Genomic DNA, 12,062 nt, shown 5'->3' on the forward strand with positions numbered 1-12,062 from the left:
AACCGTCCATTTGTAGCAGCAGGTAACATATGAGGATGGAGCAGTGTTTCTCTTGATATTCTCCTGATATTACACAATTATGATTACTTAATTTATAGTTATGTAAGTATCTTCCTGTCATAGGCTAATATGTGTAGTATTTAAATGTGTGTGTAGTATTTCTGCTTGACCACATGCTAAGAATGTTAATTAGATGCATGTTGTTTAGACAGATACTAGGCTTGATGTTTACCTCATACTCTAGTTATTTTGCAGCACTAACTAGTTTTTCTTTGCACTCTGCTTGCGTGACAAAGGACTCAGGATTAGGGTTCATGTCACTTAGGCCTACTCTTATCTTGCACTTAGAAGTCAGTGAAGTCACCCTGGGTAAGAGCATCCTCTAAATACTAAATGCAATTTTAACTATCATGAATAGTATTTATTTATTTATTTCCTCTGTTGGAATTTCGTATAAGGGTGTGCCTGACAGACCAAGTAGACGCGATACCCGTTCTGTCGATGTGTACCTCATCATGTTGATCTGGGTACTAGCTTTAATTAAATGTATACATATACCTTGTGTAGAACAGACAGTTCTGTGTATATAAGGTCTCCCATTGAGCAAGAACTACATGATTGTGTGTGTGTGTGTGTGTGTGTGTGTGTGTGTGTGTGTGTGTGTGTGTGTGTGTGTGTGTGTGTGTGTGTGTGTGTGTGTGTGTGATGAATCTCTCCTGTGAGCCCATGTAATAAACCTATTACTGAGGAAGGCTGTCTCAACATTGACTCAAAGTGTCTTTAACGTCAACTGTGTTTTCATCCTGATGACCGAGCACTGTGTCATCGTTGTCGGACATTACCTAGGCTACAAGACATGACTTGACAGAATAGGTCAAATTTGGGTCCTGGGCTAATTTGGATGTTGGAGAGAGTTAGAGGGGGAGTCAGCTTCTCTACAGGTCAATTATCAGAGTCCCAAGAGCGTGACAGTCTTCGGTTGCATCTCAACACTCCATTATAAAAAGACATCACTTGATCTCCTTGAAACCTGAAAAACACACAAGATGGAAATCATTTCCGGTCCGTTTGTCTTTGCATGTTTGTTTGTTTGATTAAACACAGTTCAACGTGATTGTAATTAATCCAACTCAGACATGTGCACAGTGCAATCAAGCCTGCAAAATCAAAATGAGGTACAACGTACAATCACAAATGAACATGTCACGCAAAATTCTGTTTTATTTTTGCACATTTATTAGTGCGAGTTGTGTCTGACCTGAGAGCTGTAGATGACCAGTCCTGGAGAGACGGGCTGCTCGTTCTGTCTGAGCCACTCGTAGCCTTTCCGCTCCACCACCAGCAGCCTGACAGGTGACACACTGGACTTTATCAACGCCACCACATTCTCAAAGTACTTGTCCTCCACGTTCTGTCCATTCACCTCCACCAGCACGTCCCCTTCCCATAGTCCAGCTCCCTGGGCAGTGCCCCCTGGCACCACCTAGAGGACGAAAGAAAGAACAGCAGTCAAAACACAACTACTTACTTGGGTGATCACTCAGACAGTCCTTGGCGTTTGTTTTTGAGTGGTGCAACCACTCCTATAGAAAGCTATGTGTGTCTCTGGCTGGCTGGCTGGCTGGCTGGCTGTGTCCCTGGGTTTTTCCGAGCACGAAAATAGCTTTTGGTTGGTTTTCACAACCAAGTGTCACTGTTGCTCAGCCTAACACACACACACACACACACACACACACACACACACACACACACACACACACACACACGCACACACACACACACAATGATTTGGGGCGTTACAGTACAGTACAGTACAGTACAGTACAGTACAGTACAGTACAGTACAGTACAGTACAGTAGAGGGACCCCCTGGGGTCATTTCTCGACCGTTTCGGACGCAAGGCGGCTCCCCGGAACCGGGCCGGGCACGTTCCCCACACGGAATTTCACCACTCACTTTACACGGGTGTGATTTTCTTTTTCAAACTTGAAACTGTCTGTCGCTAAAAGGGTTTTGCTACTGCTGCTGAAAAACAGTTTTATTTATTACATACAACCTCTTTGGATGTGTTGCATAAAACAAAGGCATCATGCCCTGTTCACCAAGTATCCAGCTGCAGACATCTGGGTCGCTTTTGGCACTGGCAAAAGCTACACCAATGTTCATATAAACACCATCTACCATGCTCTGGGCAAAGACAAGTCCACAGCACTTCCGGTCTTCCACTGTTACACAGGCTGTGACACAACATCAGCATTCTGTGGGAAAGGGAAGAAGTCAGCATGGGCGGCTTGGAATTCCTACCCTGAGGTCACCCAGGCCTTCACCTACATGACAGAAAATCCATACACTAATGTGACCACAGATGCCCAACACTTTCAGCCTCTTGAGCGCTTTACAGTCATCATGTATGACAAAACAAGTGATTTGGAATCTGTCAATGAAGCACGGCGAGAATTGTTCTGCCAGAAGAACAAAACGATGGAACACATTCCACCAACGCAAGATTCACTGCTGCAGAACGTGAAGCGAGTTGTATACCAGTCTGGGATCTGGGCCACGTCTGAACTGGCCCAGCAGCCAACACCCAGTCCAGAAGGATGGGGATGGACATTGGATGTCGACAACCAGGTCTGGCTTCCTGTGTGGAGCACTCTACCTATGGCGTCAAAAGCCTGCAATGAACTGGTAAAGTGCGGTTGTAAAAAGGGTTGTGGTGCAAGATGCTCATGTCAGAAGGCACAGCTCTTTGCCGTTGTAATTGTGACAGATCATTTGAAGTTGAAGATTATGTAAATATGTTGCTAGAATGACCGTATGTTTTTGATATTGGCACAAATAAACATCTAGTGATATTCTCAATGGCCTTATTGCATTCCTTGACCCAGATAATGTATATTTTGACACCAAGATTGACCTTCTAAGTGGCTTAGAAGCCGAGATAGCGGCACTTATAGATATTACATGGCGGCCATCTTTGAACGCCAAGATGGCCGCCTTCTGACATCTTGATGACGTGGCCCCCCTTCCACAATGAAACGTATGGTTATGGAGAGCATGTGGAAAAATTTTGGTGCTTTTGTCCGCCGCGTCCACATTTTGCTAAAATATGGCCTTAAGCTGCCGGACTAATGTCCTCTCTCTATCTTTGAATGCTTTCAGAAAATGTATCTAGTGACCCACAGGATAGAAAAGCAGCGATTGGGTTTGTAGTATCACAGTGACCTACATTTGCTACACAGCGCACTGTCCTCCCTATAGAAATAACCAAATATCCTCCTAGGCCTCATGGAGAGATAATTATTATTATGCCTAGGAGATATGCCCCGAACACGATGATAAGATCTCACACTTGACAGAAGGATGGAAAGACGGTCCAGACAGATTTCAAACCTATTGTTACTGTAACCAATTCAGTGATCAGACCTGACTCTGTTGTTGCTGTTGTCAAGTTCCTACCTATCTATTCATTTTTTTTAATTTTATCCCATGATTTTGTAACCCATTTTTTCACCCCTGTGTCAATTATCTAATGTGATCCTGGGCTCTACACACCCTCCGCCAACCTGGGGAGAGCAACGGACTTGAACTCATGATTCCTTCATGCATGAGTGTCCAAGTCGCTCCTTTACACCTGACAGGGGGGAGTTTCCCTGGTTGGACGTAGCGCGTGGAAGGAACACGTTATTCCAACCAGTTCCTTTCCCCTCCATCAGGCGCCCCGGCTGGCCAGGGGGAGGCAGTTTAGAGACCAGGATTACTGCATGTTTTTTGTGAGGGTACCTACCCTAGGGGACACGGGGAGAACATGCAAGTTCCTATCTTAACTTACAACAAGGCATGAATGCAGTGGATGTATTGGTTAATATAGTGCATAGTGTAGTATCTAGTATGGCATACTTGGCTAATGAATGCCCCTGGCTCATCCTGGATGCCTCCCAGATGGAAACCGAAGCCTGTGTCTTGTCTGTCCAGGACACAAAGCCTGGGACAGGGCACAGATTTGTCCCCATGAAGTCCATTACGGTGTTCAGTGAAATGGGACACAGTTCTCAGCCCCCCCTTGTCAGGGATGTAGTCATCATGGAACATCAAAGGGGTTATTCCTAACTGCAGAAAACAACAGAACAAACAAAACGTATATTAATTGATTATTTTCATATCGCAGACAGCGTGGTTTTCTTGTGTCAGTGTCAACAGATTCTCCTGAAATTATGTCACATTTACTAATGCAGGATATCTTTTTTTTTTCCACTTAATGTTTATTGATAAAAAGACAATGACAACAACAAAAAACAAAAATACAAGGAAAAAAATACCAAAAAAGAAAAAGGGGGGAAAAAAACAAAGCAAGAGACAGGATATCTTATTATGAAACTGCACGTCTAAAAGCCCCATTTAAATGACCCAAATGTTCTAATTGACCTGTGATGTTAGACAGATGGGACCTGCAAACTCTGAACTTCACCTGTCTGTAGAAGTCTCGTCCAGACATGGATATGGAGGTGAGGCTGACCCTCTGACCACTCATCCGGATCCTCTTGACGATGTCCTCGTGCTCCATGGACTCGGTTTCCTCTCCGTTGACCGCTAGCAGCAGCTCTCCATCGGTCATCCCTGCTTTCTCTGCTGGACTCCCAGCATCCACCTCCCTCAGTAGGTGAGCTTGGATGGTGAATTGGTAGAACAGAAAAGAATAGAATGTATATATTTTGTATGTATATGTGTCCAGATTTGACTGAGAGCCTGCCATCGCACAACCTCCAGCTTTTCACCAGAGGAAAAAAACCTTTTATTTATTTTTTCATCCAAAATGAGTTAATAGCACAGGCAGACTCTTCGCATACTAGAGCATGTCTGAAATAAGTGTCAGAGCTGAAATCGACATGTAAATATAATATAAATGCTTAAACATGTAGCTAGGTGTAATGTTATAGTCCACAGAAGTGAACCTTTCAAGCCTGCAAGCCTCTGCAAAACATTACTATAAGCCATATCTCCAAAACTGGTGGGTCAAAGTCAAACTGAACAACCAATATGTCAATTTGAAGCTATATGATTCCCTGCGAAAAACAAAAAATTCAAAAAAATCCAATGGCAGTCCCTCAGTCAAATCTGGTCACATATGTAAAGAACAACATGTGGCACTGCAATGCCACGGAAATGGTTACAATCCATCTAATTGGTAGATGGTCCCAACTTAAGGCCTATTCATAGTCTGGATTTTCGGTGGTGAGGTGACCACCGCTCCGGTGGTGAGGTGACCACCGGAGCTGTAATAACGTGGAGCGGTGGTGAGTAAAAACAGAGAGAAGGGCTGGGGGAGAACGGTGGTTTGCTCTTCACCGCGGCTCTGTGACGTCATGTTGTAGTTCGGTGGTCACGATCACCACCGAAAATATTAGACTATGAATAACGCTTTATAGGTCCAACTTTCCAGGAAGAGAAAGGCAGTTCCCATTAGCTTGGAATCCCCACCAAAGATATATCATTGGCATTTGGCAAGTTTCTGATATGTCCACAGAACACATCTGAGACATAGGGCTGTATTTTGCGTGTCTTAAGTACCAGGTCTTATTACTTAACTTAAGACCTGGAGGCGTGATCAATGCCATTTGGCTATTCCGAGTGGCCAAAGAGCATTGACCACGCCTCCAGGTCTTAAGTTAAGTAATAAGACCTGGTACTTAAGACACGCAAAATACAGCCCATAATGTCAGTAGTCAGAAAGGGTAACATGTTGTGAGCATGGTTGACATATTACTGCATATTTGTCTATCAATAATGTTTTTCGATGAATTGAGTATATGAGGACACCAATGTAAACAAGCCAAAAGACTTTCTTGGTTTCATCCTTTTAGCAGGCTACTAGTATACATACAGTACTTCCCTATGCCTGTCCATGCAAACTGTTAATACACCTTTAAGAAGATAAGGTTGAACATGACTCAAGTGCTCCTTTAAGATTAAGATTATGGCATTTATTCAGTCAGTGGACAGTGAAGAGAGACAGGAGGGACGGGTGAAATGCAACACAAGCTGGATTCTAACTCCTGACACTGTGACTGCATAGCCAGCAGGTTGAAACTAAACGGGGTGAAAACAGTGACAAATCATATCCTCTCTACTCCATTATCTGGGATCTAAATCCACAAACTGGCTGAGAACAACATCAAAACATGAGTACTCCAGTGAAATAGTTATTTATTAGTAATAGAACTGCAATTCGAAACTGGCCCCCGTAAAATCTGAATCCCCCTCACCGCCCCCCCCTTTTTCCCCTCACTGTATATGTTTCTTTTCCCTTTTTCCCTCCTTTATGATGAATTCCTGTTCTGTTCTTTGACTATATAGTAGTGTCTATCTGTACGTCTCTAAATGTTTTGATGAATTGAACATGGTGGACCCTCTTGTAAACAAGTGTAATGCTTAATTGGGTCGTCCACTCACAGTTAACAGTCTTTGTATTGAGTTTGTGCTTGAAATGTACTGTAATTCTGCAAACTGTTAATAAATATTTCAATCAATCAACCGTTTTGTTCAATGTATATCTCACCTACGAGTTCTGTTGGAGGCAATTTCTCTTGTCGCAGCAGGAAGCCATACCCGTCAGAACCATAGATCAGACGCATGGTCTTTGGTCTGTGGAGGAGGTTGTGCTTCTGTGATAGAACAGGTAAGATGGGCATCTTCCTCCTGATGTAGCTGTACTCACTGTCTCTGTCGATGACCAGGAACGTCACAGAGTCGCCAATCTTCTTCACCTGACAGGAAAAGACGATAATCACAGGCAAGCTCAGATAACGGAAAGCCGATAGATGCTGGGAATCTATTATGGTCATTAAAACATTACCAATAATAATAAATAATAATGACAGATTGTGCTGAAGAACACATACTATTTTGTTGACATGAGAGAATGTGAGAGTGGAAGCCATGACACCATTGACCCAGACCAGTTTGTCTCCATTACAGACACCGGCTTTCTCTGCTGGTCCATCAGGCAGCGTGCTGAGAATGTACTGTCCTTTCTGACCTGAGGACGAAACAGCTGCTGTTCAACACGTCACGTCTGCACCTTCTCACAAAAAGGTGCAAGATAATTATCACAGATACAAGCAGAAAACCTTGCGGTGTTGTTGGGGTTATTGCGCTGACAACGTGTTCAGCTTTTGGTACCCAGCACTGGCTGTACTCCCACTCTCACTCTCCCTATCCCTACATCCCTCACACTCCCTCTCCCTCCAATCCCTCCCTCACATGCCCCTCACTCTCCCTCTCTCTCGCTGAACAAGCTCTGGTCTGAGGTCACAGACAACAGAAACCGTTGCCCAGTCAATTTGCGCTGACGTCGGGGACGGATGTTGGCCATATGGGCTGTGTGTCAGTCAGGCTTTCCAATAGGGTATATTATTTGTCCAGACAAACTCACATCTTGAACATTGTAGAATTGATAAGTAGGCATAATTTCCTTGACATCACATTGGGTTAGTTGCTTCATTTGCATGGGATTTTCTCAGCTTTTCAAAGACAGGTTTAATTAATGGTGACGGTTCATTACCTTCCAGTGCTGTGAGGGTGATGCCCAGGCCTTGGTCAGGGTGTCTGGGGACGTGACAGAGGCGGGGTCGAGAGCAGTCCTCTCCTCGGTGTGCCCTGGCTAACGCCTGGAGGTCCTGGCACGTGGACATCGCCTGGAGGACCAGGACAAATCATGTGAGGTCGGGTAAACCGCAGCAGCGCTTGTTTCATGCAGTACGCACTCGAGGACATGCAGAAAATGTAGCGTGTATAGTCCATGCACATAAAAAACAAAGATTCCTCGTACATATACTGTATATTTTGACATGCAGGCAATAACACACACACACACACACACACACACACACACACACACACACACACACACACACACACACACACACACACACACACACACACACACACACACACACACACACACATACGGTACTGTAAACACACATTCACTATAACTATATATCGTTGCTGTCAGGCAAAAAAATAGCTTTCTCCATTTTTCAATTTTTGTTTTTGTTTTAATAAATCAGTGCTATTGAACTCATCTGTGTGTGTTTTGCAAATATTAAACCAATGAAAAGTATTAAAGTGCTTCTGACTAAACCTCCTAACTCCAGTGGATCCTCAAAGCCCCTAACTGATCAACTTGTGGTTGGAGTTAGAATGTCAGTCGGAAAGAAATACCTATCTCCACATTAATGGTCATAAGCCTCCATTCGCTGTAAAGTGGGCAAAGTGATGATAATGTAAGGACACATTCAAGTACCTGACAATGTATAAAGTCACCATACCATCTTTGATGAGGCAGTATTGTGTCAGTATTTGCTGAAAAGTTCATATTTTTGACAGCTTGTTTCTGCCCGACAGCAGAGATATAGTATACTGTTTGTACAGTATGTGTCTCTGCATGTACAGTATGTGTGTATTAAAAAAAAACATTACCTGCTCATAATCCTCTCCTCTCAACACCAAGAGAAACAAATGCACACCACAGTACTGGATCTTCCTCACCACCTGTCCAATAGAAAGAGAGGAGAATTCTAATTGGGATCAGTTGTTCTTGGGGGCACCCAGGAGGCTTAACCGTCAGCACCTGTATTACATGCTGAAGACACACACCTAATCACAAAGTTTCATGGGTCTGAACCTGGCGCGTAACTTTTGAGTGACATCTATTGCAGCAGAACTGTCAAAAAATACAGTGTCACAGTATCACACATTAAGGTAAGGTAACTGGTTCAACCCACTGATTTATATGTGGTCACGTGACGGCATCGTGCACCAAAAATAGCTGGTCTACAAGCTCACAGCACGATCCTTATGTAAATTGCAAATCACAATTCTACAGACCAGTGTTAATTTTGACAGCAAATACTGATTTAGCCTAACACATAATTTAGTTTGAGTCATATTTAGACTTAGTGGACTAAATATCAAAAACCTTAGTCTTTTAGTCTTAAGCCCTAACCACACCAAAGGGTCGCCATGCAACTTCCTTGGGTCCAAGCGGTTGCAAGGAGTTGCATTGCATGGTGACCCTTTGGTGTGGTTTGGGCAATTGGGCCATTGAATTCCATGCGTTGAATCACTTGGGACAACTTGGGACGACGTGGGTCAACGTGCAACAGGACATATCACACTGCTGCGACAACGCTAAAACCGTCTCGACCCGTTGGGCTTAAGTGTTAATTTTGAGAGTTAATTTTGAGAGCAAATTCTGATTTAGTCTTAAGAACACACCATTTAGTTTTAGTCCTAATAGTCATTTAGTCTTAGTCAACACAATGAACACTGATCCAGACACTGACCCTGGGGAACTCCATGTTGTCCACATACTCCTCGTTGACCTCCAGGACCCGGTCTCCATCTCTGAGGCCGCTGAGCTCTGCAGGGCCCCACGGTTCCACCTGCCTCACCACGTGGCCCCGTTGGCCCTTCTCCATCCGGAGGTAGAAGCCAAAACTCTGGCCCTCGCCGCGTTTCAGATGACACAGTCGAGGCAAAGGACCTGGCTCTGAGGGAACGGTGGAGTATTAGAGTGAAATGTTGGTTCGTTTATTAGGTGTTTCAAATGCAAACAGCTATACACTTCCTGGGGTCCACATAGAACATTATCCATAGGTGATCTCTAAAAGGTCAAGCATTGCAAAATTTGCTCTGTACATCATTATTCTCATCGTACATACAGTATTAAGTGATGGGCCTGCCTTTTTTAAATAATATTTATCCCACAATTCCTTTTTTTCAACCAGTGTCAATTGTCTATGTAATCCTGGGCGCTACACTCCCTCCCTGCTTTTGCACCATCCATCCATCTTCAACCGCTTATCCGTAGTCGAGTCGCGGGGGCTCCAGATTTCCCTCTCCAGAGCAACATTAGTAACTTCCTCCAGGGGGATCCTGAGGCGTTCCAAGGCCAGTGAGTCGATGTAATCCCTCCATCTCATCCTTGGTCTGCCCGAGGGTCTCCTCCCAGTGGGACGTGTGTCGAGGACCTCCCTAGGGAGACGCTCGAGAGGCATCCTAACCAGATGCCCTAACCACCTAAGCTGGCTCCTTTCCAGGCGAAGAAGCAGCGACTCTACCCCCGAGTCTCTCTCGTGTGACTGAACTTTCTCACCCTATCTCTAAGGGAGATGCCAGCCACCCGTCTAAGAAAACTCATTCGCTTGTATTTGCGACCTTATTCTTTCGGTCATGACCCACACTTCATGACCATAGGTGAGAGTAGGAACAAAGATTGCTCGGTAGACAGAGAGCTTTGCCTTCTGGCTCAGCTCTCTTTTTGTCACAACAGTGCGGTACAGCGACTGCATTACCGCCCCTGCCGCTCCGATTCTCTGGCTGATCTTCTTCTCCGTCCTCCCCTCACTCGTGAACAAGACCCCTAGATACTTAAACCCCTTCACCTGGGGTTTCATTCCCACCTAAGGGCAAAATGTGTTGCCATCTTTTGGTAATATTTTGCCCCAATTCCCTATTGGCACTGGACCACACAGCTGGACAGTAATCAAGGTGGGATCATAGCATAGCACCACGCACCAGAAGGAGGTAAGTTAAGGTAAGCGGTAACTAATATAGTGCGAAACTATTCAACCAATTCTCTCTGTTCCACCCTTAAAACTGTGGTTCTGGCCGTGCAGAGTGCAGAGTTCAATATTTTGTAAGGGTTTTATTTGATATCATACTTCATGTGGAAAAGTACAACACAGTGCAGCACTGGTGTATGTATACAAAGTGGTCAGTATAGAAGTACAGACAGTACAGTTCAGGTTTCTGTAACAGATATCAGTAGTTCTCTGAAATGTGTGGTGTTAGCAGTCTTTGAATTGTTTACAAAGTTGCTGAGATAAAACCTGGATAGCTTCCATTCTCACACACAGGATGGTCTGTGAGGAGATAAAGATTCACTTACTACTTTCCTACTGGTGTGCGTGTGTGTGTGTGTGTGTGTGTGTGTGTGTGTGTGAGAGAGAGAGAGTGAGTGAGTGAGTGAGTGAGTGTGCATATATATATATATATATATATATATATATATATATATATAAAATACTTGATATATATGTATGCACGCTTAGGTGGTTTGGAGCATTATATATATTTTGAAAGATGAACCTTACCAGGATCATCTGAGATCACCAGGGCTGGATTGTCGATCCCTTCCCTCGGATTGAACTTGAAACTTAAGACGGAAAGATACGAACAGAGAAAAGAGTGCAGTGAGCATGAAACATCACAATTGCTAGTCGGATCATTTATTTTCATATCTCATTTGCAGACCATAGCAGAATGTCAGTATGACTAAATCAAAGAGTAACTTACCGTGCAACCTCCATTGCATCCTCCTGACCTGAGACAAAAGACAAGAGACAATAGACTGAATAAGTCAAAGCCAGTCGTATTCTATTCTAAAATGATACTGTTGTACTATGATGGTCTAGAGATGACTCGCTCTGCCAGAACAACACCTCAAGACAAACAGGAGACAAGACAGGGGTGCTAGGAGGACATATTCAGCCATCACCATCACCCTTCAGACCCGTCCAGTCTACTTACCGTCCAACGGTGACCTCTCCCCAAAGGTGACCTTGGTCTGCTGCTGTCTCGGTTACTCATTGCCTGATACCCTGTCTCCCTGTCCCATGGACGTCACCAAGGATGCAAGCGGAGCTGATCATTAAGCTCAAACTCTTGTGTCTTTCTGCTTTTATTCTTGTGAACGTAAATCGGAGACTTTCTTAGAGATGAATGACTGACAGGAAATGCACCTCTATAGAAGCACACCAGAAGTACACGTCGCACCATCTTAGTGTCACGATGGCTTGTTGAGTTACAGTTAGACAACAAACAGTAAATATAATACCACACTGCTTTCTATCTGATGTCAACAGAGACCAGAAGTCTAGTTAATGAGCACACATTGGCCTGTTTCATCAACCAGGTACTCACATGGCTGGTCTGATCCAACTTCCAAGCGTTATCATTTCATAAAGAGAAGTCATCTCCTCCCCCTCTCTCACTC

The 12,062-nt window shown here is 44.2% G+C and overlaps 1 protein-coding gene across 2 annotated transcripts; it reads right to left on the reverse strand.

Moving 5' to 3' along the window:
• Positions 1-756: 756 nt before the first annotated feature.
• On the reverse strand, positions 757-12,062 carry nherf4a (NHERF family PDZ scaffold protein 4a). Of its 2 annotated transcripts, none has more exons than XM_079515158.1 (12): positions 11,990-12,062; positions 11,363-11,390; positions 11,161-11,222; positions 9,349-9,554; positions 8,483-8,554; positions 7,563-7,695; positions 6,901-7,037; positions 6,558-6,765; positions 4,470-4,666; positions 3,902-4,111; positions 1,259-1,483; positions 757-1,030 (listed from the first exon to the last, which is right to left on the reverse strand). In XM_079515158.1, exons 2-12 carry the CDS (start codon positions 11,374-11,376, stop codon positions 998-1,000), a joined length of 1,497 nt encoding a protein of 498 aa, XP_079371284.1. In that variant the 5' UTR covers positions 11,377-11,390; positions 11,990-12,062; the 3' UTR covers positions 757-997. The 2 variants fall into 2 exon arrangements, with proteins under 2 accessions (XP_079371284.1, XP_079371285.1); XM_079515159.1 differs by lacking the exon at positions 11,990-12,062 and adding an exon at positions 11,597-11,616.

Source organism: Electrona antarctica, assembly GCF_951216825.1.
Source record: "Electrona antarctica genome assembly, chromosome: 11".
Lineage (NCBI taxonomy): Eukaryota > Metazoa > Chordata > Actinopteri > Myctophiformes > Myctophidae > Electrona > Electrona antarctica.

Coding starts and splice junctions, on each gene's coding strand:
- nherf4a (XM_079515158.1), bottom strand. Junction 8,555..9,348: donor ACAACATGGAGTTCCCCAGG/GTCAGTGTCTGG, acceptor TCTATTGGACAG/GTGGTGAGGAAGATCCAGTA. Junction 4,112..4,469: donor GACGAGACTTCTACAGACAG/GTGAAGTTCAGA, acceptor TGTTTTCTGCAG/TTAGGAATAACCCCTTTGAT.